General features: G+C 44.5%; 1 protein-coding gene and 1 pseudogene across 4 annotated transcripts in view; one reads left to right on the plus strand and one right to left on the minus strand.

Moving 5' to 3' along the window:
* Positions 1 to 6,893: 6,893 nt before the first annotated feature.
* Positions 6,894 to 10,269, minus strand: part of GPR88 (G protein-coupled receptor 88) — a 6,504-nt gene continuing 3,128 nt past the window's right edge. For all 4 annotated transcript variants that reach the window (XM_019623832.1, XM_019623833.1, XM_019623834.1 and 1 more), the window contains one exon: positions 6,894 to 10,023. In XM_019623832.1, coding sequence (XP_019479377.1) covers positions 8,796 to 9,950 — 1,155 coding nt within the window. In that variant the 5' untranslated portion in view covers positions 9,951 to 10,023 and the 3' untranslated portion in view covers positions 6,894 to 8,795. The remainder of the gene's footprint in view (positions 10,024 to 10,269) is intronic.
* Positions 9,259 to 10,269, plus strand: part of LOC109371363 (translationally-controlled tumor protein pseudogene) — a 7,361-nt pseudogene continuing 6,350 nt past the window's right edge.

Here is a 10,269-nt window from a genome sequence, read left to right on the forward strand (position 1 = left end):
GACAGCAACTTGTCTGTTCCCCTTCCCCCAATTCCCCAGCACTGTTCCCATCCCCCAATTTCCCAATAAAAATCTTAAAAAAAAAAAAGTGGGCTCAGCTAACACCAGCAGAAGCATCCAGATGACCCCAACCAAATTGCTAACCCACAGAAACAGGAGCTAATCAATGATTGTTGTTTTAAGTCATTGTTTTGGGGTAGTTTGCTATATAGCAAACACTAACATATACATAACCCAATTTTCTGCCCTGAGCTGTTGATAATTTTTTATGATGCTCATGACAATGATGATGATGATGATAACAATGACAATAATAACAATGATAGAGATAATAAAGCCATATTCACTCCTAGTAAAACAAGAAGGTATGTGACATCATTTCCATATCCTAATAATAAGAAATTTCAGTGTTTATGAATTAAGGAGTTTCAAATTTTTTGTTCAAGTAAATTGGAAAGTATAGCGTCTAAAGATTTTAGGTTTATATATGCTAGTGTCTATTATTGGTCTCCAACAAATCCAAAATAGCTCTATAGTAAACTTTTGTATTGGTAACTTAGTATTTCAATCCATTTCTCATTGTGTCAAAACTTTGGGAGGAACCAGATTGGCACTGTGCAGTGCCTGTTCTGAATATACAAATAGACTTTGGTTAAGATCTGCTTGGGAGTTTGTCACAGGAGAAAAACTCATTCAGGAATTTTCACCAAAGGCAGCTTTTATAAGAAAGCCATTGATAGCTTGTTTCTCATCTAAATAGTGTTTTCTGAAATCTTTTCAACTCCCAACAAAATCTTCAAAAGTATGTGTTTATAAAAGTTCTTACATGAATTATGGAGTATACAAGATGCTAATATTTAGCCTGAGAAATTTGAAGTACCATGTACTTTTTTCAGCCTATATTCGATTAAAATGTTTGGGAATGAGATGGGAAGAAAAGGAGACAACAGCAGAAACTGGGCAAAGTCACTAAGAATATGACATATTGGTGTCCCTGTGCCCAAGGAGGGACATCTCTGGACACCAAGCCTCACTTCTCCATTGGCTACTGTGGTTAAGGGTTTTGCCAAAGATTCCTTCTGACTAATTATTGAAATGTTATATGCAGGGCTAGGAAGATTTTGTCATCTCCAAGCCGAAGAAGAGTATTATATAATCCTAGAAATTCTATTTGAAAGGCATCTCAGAGTTGATCTGATAAAGCTTCCCACATAACACAGACATCCTTTCCAGAGTTAGTTCTCCACACCCTACTTGAATTCTTCAAGTGTTAGGAAAGTCAAAATTTCCTGAGACAGCCTATACTATTTTGAGCATCTATAATTGAGACAAAGCTCTTTCTCATATTAAGCTGAAATCTATCTCCCACCCACTGAGCCAAATTTTGCTTGTAGAACGGTACCCCCACATGTTTTCTTTCTCCCCTGTAACTGGGTCTTGTGTTTACAAGTCCAGGCTTTGGAGTGAGCAGGCCTTGAATTCAATGGTCATCTCTTTCCATTGTCAAGAGGGTGAGTTCAGGCAAGCCTACCTCTCACAGAATCAGCATTTTCAAATGGAGTCATAATACCTGCCTTATAGGATTGTTGTGAAAATTAGATTAGGTAGCACGTATTAGGTACATAGCACCCCGTCAGACACATAGTATGTTATCAATAAATGAACACTGGCGTTATTAATCTGCTTGATGGCCTTTCGGATATTTGAAAACAACTTTATTTTTCCATATAGTCTTCCCTTCTCCAAACTGAACATCTTCTTCAGTCATAGTTCAGAACATGGTAAAAATTATTCTTTCCTGGTTCTGTATACTATACTTGATTACACTTGTTTACGGCTTAGGTTCGCATTTAGGGTCTAGTTAAAATGATACCTGCCTAACTCTCCCTAACACAACTAGCAATGTATGTATTGCCAGAAACCGGGAGGCATTTCCTCTAACTAATAAAACTGGATAGAAAAGCAGGTCCGTGGCTCATCTGACTGACCACACCTTCAGCCTGCCTGTCCCTCCTGACTGCACCCTGGCTCGGTTTCACAGGGTCTGTACTTTTAGAGGAGAATGCCTTTTCTTCATTCTTCTGGTCTCCATGAGGAGGGATTTTTGCCAGGCATTCTTGGCCTCTTGCTCCATCTTTTAGTCTACTCTTTGGAGGTTAAGTGAGTTACCTGGTGGATAGGCAATAGTCACTAGCCAAGTTTCTCATTAGAGTGAAGCTAAGTTGACAAGGCCTTGAGCCAAGAAATGTGGTCCCTTTCTTCTTCCCTCTCCACCTGGAGCAGTGAGAGCGACCCGACCTGCTTATTCCAAGGACCAGAGGGTTAGGGAGAGAGCTCACAAGCCCATTTTGGCACTCACATTAAGGTACATCCTATAACCTAGCCTTTTTCAATATAGAGGAGATATTGTGGTCCACCATTTGTACACTTTATCTTCTCATTTACCACATCATTCAAAACCCAGTGAAAGGGGGTGCTATTTACTGGTCACCTCCAGACCCAAATATGCTCTGACCATAATCTGGAAACAATCACCCTGCAAGAGTGCTGATGTAAGGAAGCCCGAGTGCTGTGATCACCTCTGCCCACTCCACCCCCAGCACAGCTCTCTTTCTACAGTCAGTCAGAAAACAACTTTGAAAGGGCCAGAAACAGAAAGAGGCCTGGTTAGTTGTAGTTTTTCACATGTTCCATGCATTCACTGTCAGAAAGCTGAGTAATTGGGGTCAGAGAAGATTCTGTTTTAGTGCAACAAACTTATAGTAAATGACTTCTAGACACTGGAAATTGCACAAGGACCTACTCATTTTAACATGCATTCCAGCTGTCAATTTTGAAAAGAAGATAAAATCCACCAAGTAGGTAGAGAGCAAAACAAATGCCAAACCATAAATCCTCTATGTTAACAAGCTCTGGATAGATTTCTCATTATATATATATTTTTAAAGCCAGATAGTCACAGCACAGCTTCCTGTAGGAGCAGCCATGTGACCTACCTCTGGCCAATGAGATAGGAGAAATCTTCTGGGTAGCTTCTTAGAGTTTCCTCTCTTATAAAAAACAGTGAAAAACAAAGAGAGGCTTTTTTTCATTCTCCTCTGTTTTGGGTGCTGTCATGTGACAATCTATCACTTAGGCAGCCATCTTGGACCCATGAAGCAACCACATTGAGGCTCCGGGAGTAGAAGGATGCAAAGAAGCAGGGCCCGCATGACATGATGCTGCTGAACGCATTCTGTAGTTACCTGCAGACTTCTTGTGTGTGTGATCATTGGACGTCATCACTGTTTAAGCCATTTTTAATTAAGTAGTCTGTTGTTTGTAGTTGAAAATATTCTAAAAGCACTGGCGGCAAATACTACATGTCACTAGGTCCCTCTTTATAGCATCTGTCTTCTGCTTACACTTTCTTTTAATATAGGTAAGTGCATACACACATATAAATATATGTTAGTATATACTTTCTGGCTATAGTAGTGTACAATCAAAATATTATTATTTTTTAAAAAATAAAACTTTTGTACTAAGAGAGGAATTCAACCATGCTGACATTTCCTAGAACTTTCATTGGGCTAAAAGCAGCATCACCATATAAAGGGTGCGACATACTTTTCTACTCCCTAAGAATAGAAAAATGGGAAATGGGCCTAATTTATTCCAAGAAAAATGAAAAATTAACGCACTTTCTAACAAAAATAGCAGAGAGCTGGGCTGGACGATCTCCAGGTCTACCATCCGGTGACTGACTGACAGGAGAGGTCAAGATATTCCCATAGTTATTTCTCCCAGGATCCTAACAAAATCACATGACCATTGATTGATTAGCCATGTTGAAGCTTTTAAAAATAAAAAACACACAGCTTTTCTATGTAAGGTCCAGAGAAATAATGGCACATATTCAGTAACTTAACCTTGAATTTAAAGTAGTAATTGGGACTGAAATTTCTTCTGTTGGTGTAAACAGAGCTTGGATAGCAGGAGTACAAATCTCCCCCAATGACAGCCTGTAATTTACGCGCATGGCTCATAATCCCATACATTCTTATTTCGAGATCTCTTTTGGCACGATATGAGTTAGGAGATAGGATTCACCCTTGGGACAATTTCATTGAGAAAAAAATAAACATGCAAGGGAAAGAACCAAGTCTTTTTTTCTTTTAAAATTACTGTCTTAAACTATACATGTATGTCAATTATCTAGCATATTTCAGGCCACTGGCTACTGAAAGATAAAAGACAGTTTGCCCTAAAAAAAAAAAAAAGAATGAAAAATAAACCAAAAATCTTTTCTACGTAGTTTTGAAGATGACACACACATTAGGACAGAGAGAATACAACAAGGAACTTTGTGATAGGAACAAACTGGAGCAGGAGTTTTGTGAAAGCAGAACTTCCCAGCTGAGGCAAGGGGCTCTAATGAGGAGGTAGAAACTAAGTGAGCCTTCTGGGAAGGATGGGGGCTGGGAAAGGGATAAGATGCAAGGACACTTGGGGAAGACTTAGACCCTGAACATGGGCTATGTTTAGAAGACAGCGTTTACAGACCAACGAAGTTATAGCAAAGAATGCAGGTAGGGGAGAGAGAGATTGGTGAAATGAGGGATTGGTTATACCACGGAGGGGATGCCACGCCTCACTTAAAAAAATCTGATTTTTATCCTACAGCACAGTAGTTACCATCTCACGCTTCGGAGTTAGACAAAAGGTCGAATCCCACCTTCTCCATTTAATTGCTGCATGACCTTAAGCATGTTAGTTGCTTTTCTTTTTTCTCTTTCTTCCTTCTTTTTTTTTCCTCTGAGTTTTGGCTTCACGCTTTTAAACTTTTCATTACGAAAATATTCAAAGATACACACAACTAAAACTGTGCCACGCGACCCATGTACCCATCATACTGCTTCCACATCTGACCTGCTTTGTTTCATCTACTCCCTTCCCATTCCCTCCTCACCATCCTCCTTACCTATTGCATTAGGCCTGAGGAGATTAAGTAGCTGGGGAAACTCTCTATGGTTGGCACCTGTTTAAGAAGTCCCTGCAGGTGTGAGGAGCTAGGGGAGGATACCTGAACAGGACCTATATAAAGCAGTATGGACCTTAGACTTGAGAAACTGGAGTCCCAACCTGGGTCTCATGCTTTGAAGGGACTGCTCCCACCCTCCTCTGGCCACTCCCCTCCCCACAGGGTGAGGAGTCCCAAGGAAATGTGCCCACCCAGAGCCTGTACCCTCCTCAACAGGTGCTGGTACCGGGAACCTAGGAATTCCCTACCCAGATGGCTCAAGGCCACTTCCTAGGCATGCTCTGACCCCTGTATGTGTACCAGTAGGTCCTAGAGGTGGGCAAGGTGGCTGGTGGAGGTGGGTGTGGGCGGAGCTTGGACCTGGGGGCTGAATCCACGCACGTATGTGTCAGGCCCCTCAAAGTATTGAAAGGGAAAGTAGGGGTGGAAATAAAGGGTTCCCCCCCTTGTTCCTGCAGACCAAGACCTCCCATCTGGAGCTCCACACTTGCCCCAAAAACCCATAAATATTTGACAATGTCTGCAAGTAAGGGATATCTACAGTATTTCTCAATGTTCTTGAATTTTAATCTAAGACATTGATGTCCTTTGTCAAGTTAGCACATAGGAGTGATAAAAAGTCAGGTGAGCACTGAGTCCCTGGGAGAACAGAATAAAGATTATACTTGAAACAATTAAGTTGGCCAATACGGTCATCATCAAAGGAGTAGGGTTACGCTGAACCATGAGTTCAAAGCAAACCAAGATTTCCTTGATGAGCAGATCTTTTCAATGATTTTCTCTATCCCAGAGTTAAAGATTGAGTCCCTTCCCCCTTCCTCAGCTCCACTCCCTCCTCCCACTGGGTTCTCCTGAAAACAACAATACTTCCATTGTAGAAAACTTTCTCCTCAATACTGAGACATAGGGAAGCCTGTCTGACCTTGGAAATCTCTCTATAGTGTTTAAAACAAAAACCACCTATGGATGCCTCTGTACAAAACAGAATTTGTATTTATTCACATAGTTCATTTTGGAAGGAGGGGCGTGCTAGAAGTAGTACCTATCACATCCTAGAATTTAGCTATTCAAGTGCAAGGGGTGAAGGCGGTTGCTATATGTCTTAACAGGCATGTACCTAACGAATAAATGTAGAAAAGGCAAAGTAGGGCAGCCCACAACAGCAATTAGTTTTTTTTATTCCTGAGTGGATAATATGTGGTTTCATTTAAATAAGAACACAATCTCCATTAACTTAATTTGTAAAAACAGTAACTCCAACACTCCCAGTTAGTGCCCTAGAAAGGCATTTTCAGACACATCACTGCTACTTTGAAATTAAAAGGGAATCAGTCCTGTGGAGTTAATTACCAGTAAATATAACCTAAAGTAGGTCTTCCACATGGCACTGAGCCAGCATGAGATGGTTCTCGGTGTCAGCCAGAAACATTGCAAGATAACAGGTACGTGGAAAGCTGAGTTTGTATGTGTGGCAAACATTTACAGGAACATTGGAAGAAATCGTTTGCAGCATCCACAGTGAGAAGAAACAAGGATAAAGGCCTAATTATAAAAGAAGACCTTTTTGACAGAGATTTAGAAAAGTGCCCCTGGACCCCCAAAAGGGAAAATCTTCAGCTCTGTGGTTGTTATAGCCTATTTCCCCAGTGAATTATGCTTACAGAAAGGAAATTATACTTTCTTTTTAATGATGGCATATGGACCGTAATAAATTACATAAGGTGGAAATAATTTTAGAAACCAAAAATAAAATTAAATAAAGCCAGAACAAAGAATGTCCTCTCATCACTAGTGCTTTAGAACAGCGTCATCTGTTATAGTGTTCTCAAGGAGGTAAGCAAGAGCAAGACAGAAGAAAACAACTCAGAAGAACAGTTGTCTGAACTTTAATTAATTATTTGAATCAAGGAAAATGGGAACAGATAAAACCTTAGAAAGAGAAAAATGGTGCATGCAGTAAGGGATAGAGTAATAAAATGAATGCTGATCTATTATTGGTGATGAACATATCTGTTTTGCCTTGTTTTACTGCAGAGATGTCAGTTTCTTGCAACTCCAATAAGTATTTAAATACACAAGTGTCCCACTCTCCTGGCTTACAATGACCACGAAGGCGACAAAGCAATCACACAGTTAAGTGAGGCTGTGCAGCCCCAGATTTGATGTAGTTAGCAGTCAGACTGCTGATAGACACTTATTTAAAATTTCTTCCCATTTTAATTTTATAAAGTGGTTTTACACAATTGTGCATTTCAAATATTTCTAAAGAAATGTAGTAAACCAAAGATGAAAATGACAAGCCTCAAATCATACATTTTAGAACAAATTCCCATATTTGTTACCTATAACTGAGTTAATTATACCTCCTGTAACAGACACAATATTAATGTTAATGTCATGGTAATATACTCGAACTACATAAAAAACAGTGCTGCTTTCTAATGCATGGATTATCTAAACCCTAAAACCTTAAGCACAGAAGGCTTTGTAGAGCCAAACCATATTGTTGGTCCATCTTGACTGTGGTTCCATTTGCAAGATAAAATCCCCACTGGGTATTTTCTCATAAATTGGATGAAGACAACAAGACCTTTAGGTAGCCAGAGGTTCTCTCTTCTCTTTTCAAATAATGGAAGGCCACTTCTTCCGGTGTCTAGAAGTAAAATGTCCTTGTCTAATGGGTATTGCTTTAGTAGACCACATGCCCAGTAAGTTCTAGCATCTAGGAGCATGCAACAGCAGCTAATATTAGCAATGCAGTCATGGTATTATTAGTGTTTAATTATATCATGTGCATTGAGATATTTTAAATACTAAAGAGAAAACAGAACTTATTCTCCTTAGCAACCATTGTAGTACAGAGCTGCGATCACACTCGTAAGGCAAGTAAATGGATTACAAAGCGAGGGTAGCAACAAGTGTGCATGCTATAGAACACATGAAACTGGTACCTAAAAGAGGTAACCCTCTTGCTTCCAAAATTCAATTGTTGGCGTAGAACATCAATCAGCACAATGGAAAATTTCCACTTTTTAACACTCAATGCCGTTTAACAGTCTAGAAGTGCAAAAAGGAGTATAAAATAAATCTGTTGTGTATTTTTTTTTCTCACTGGCTAAGATTCTATCTCATTCAGGATTGATTTTACTTTATAAACACCCGTTTAAGAATCAAGGGCCTGAGGCTTCTCGCAACTCATTACCAGTGTGCACATCTGTGGCTTCATTCTAGGTAACTGTACACAGGATAAATTATAACAGAAGCATCCTCAAACACAGGTTACTTTATAAAATACTTCTTCAATATTATTTTCTTCATCAATAGTATTTCCTTTGGCTCATGCACACTCAAGGCGCTTTCATATATGTTATAAGACGATGAAGGTGGGAATGGTAACACATCATCAAAGTTCTTTTTCAAAAAGTGTTGAAATAAATTCACTGGTTCTTTTTAAAATGTCAGTTTGCAAGTTTTTGAAGTCTGCGGTGTTTTGACTTCAGGGTTTCTCTAAAACACGGAAACAAAGGGTAAAAATCAGGTGCCCGTCCAAAATGATCTCAGGGACGCCATATAGGGAAAGACCCTATTTAGGGAGAGACCCTGATTCAGGTATCCATTCCCCTGCGGTCCAAGGTCACATCTTCGCACCAGTTGACTGGTCTTTGCGCAGGAGTCTTCGTCCCGGCAGGGGATACTTTACAAGGGCAGGAGGCGATGGTGACCAAGGGCCTTGGAAGGCAGGACTCTCCGCTTCCCTTGGGCCCTGGCCGAGTCACCAGTGCTGGCCGGCCGCGCGGGTGCCCAGCTGCGCCTGGGACACGGCGGGTACGGCCGTGGCGGCCACAGCGGCAGCCGCCGCGTCGCCGACGCCGGGCAGGACCGAGCGCACGGAGCGGCGGAACTCCTCGTTCCTCCACGTGTAGAGCAGCGGGTTGAGCGCCGACAGGGCGCAGCACAGGAGCCAGCTGGCCGCCTGCACGCCCCATGGTACGGGCAGCGAGAAGCCGCTGGCCAGGCTCACCCACACCAGCGGCTGCGTGGCCAGCAGGAAGACGCAGCAGAGCAGCAGCACCGACAGGCCGCTGAGACGCCGCTGCGCCCGCCGCGGATGGAGCGCGGGCGGCAGGGGCTGGGCGGGCGCGGGGAGCGCGGCTCCCCCCGGGCCGGGCGCGTGCGGGGCGCTGGGGAAGGCGGCGGCGGCGGCGGCGCAGCCGGGCAGCTGGTGCAGCAGGTGGAAGTTGAGGACGCTGACCCGCTTGACGCTGACGCGCACGCGGCGCACGATGCCCAGGTAACAGTGCAGCAGCAGCGCCGTCTGCGCCAGCAGCGCCGCGGCCGCCAGCAGCGCGGGGTAGTGCACGCGTGGGGGCGCGGCGCCGGGGCTCGGCGCCCAGGGCGGGAGCAGCAGCACGAGGCCCAGCGCCAGCGCCCAGGACAGCGCCAGCATGCCGGCCGTGTGGCGCCGCTGGTACAGCGCCTGGTAGGTGGCGGGCGCCCGGGTGATGAGCAGGTAGCGGTTCAGGGCCACGAGGCAGTGGGACAGCAGGGACACGGTGAGCCCGAGGCCCAGCAGCCCGCCCCGCAGCAGGCGGTAGCTGCCCGCGGCGCCGTCCCAGTCCCCGGGAGGCTCCGCGGAGCCGGCGGGCAGGAGCCCGAGCACCGCCTCCTGCGGCATCCAGAGGGCGCAGACGCTGAGGTCCGCGGCGCAGCCGTTCACGATGAAGGCGTTGCTCGTGGTCTGCAGCTTGCGGAAGGACGACACGAGATAGATGACCATGCCGTTGGCCAGCGTGCCCCCGATGGCCAGGCCCGAGTACAGGAGGGACACGGGGATGCGCCGGCCCGCCCACGACTCCTCTTCCTCGCACAGCAGCAGCAGGGACCCCCCGGTGGTGGAGGAAGCGGACGTGGAGGAGGAGTTGGTCATTCTGGCCAACTCTTCACACCTCGCTGGCTAGCGTCGGCTCCTCGCGGCGCGGCCCATCCCGACACCCGCCTGCCTGCCGGGAGGGCAAAGACAATCCCTTCAGCCTTCTGCCATCGGCACAAAAGGCTGAAGGAGAATAATGGGCTGGGGGAGGGGGAGAGAGGGAGCTCGTGGAGAACGGGGGTGGCAGATGACAGGTGCCTGCATCGGGAATGTCTCCAGGAGAGGCCTCTTTGCATTCAGCAGGCACCAGGGAAGCCCTAGAGCAGAGCAAAATCAAGAAATACCAAGAAGTCTCCTCTTCTCCCCCAAACACACA

The sequence above is a fragment of the Hipposideros armiger genome, unplaced genomic scaffold (assembly GCF_001890085.2).
Source record: "Hipposideros armiger isolate ML-2016 unplaced genomic scaffold, ASM189008v1 scaffold_563, whole genome shotgun sequence".
In the NCBI taxonomy this organism is placed as follows: domain Eukaryota; kingdom Metazoa; phylum Chordata; class Mammalia; order Chiroptera; family Hipposideridae; genus Hipposideros; species Hipposideros armiger.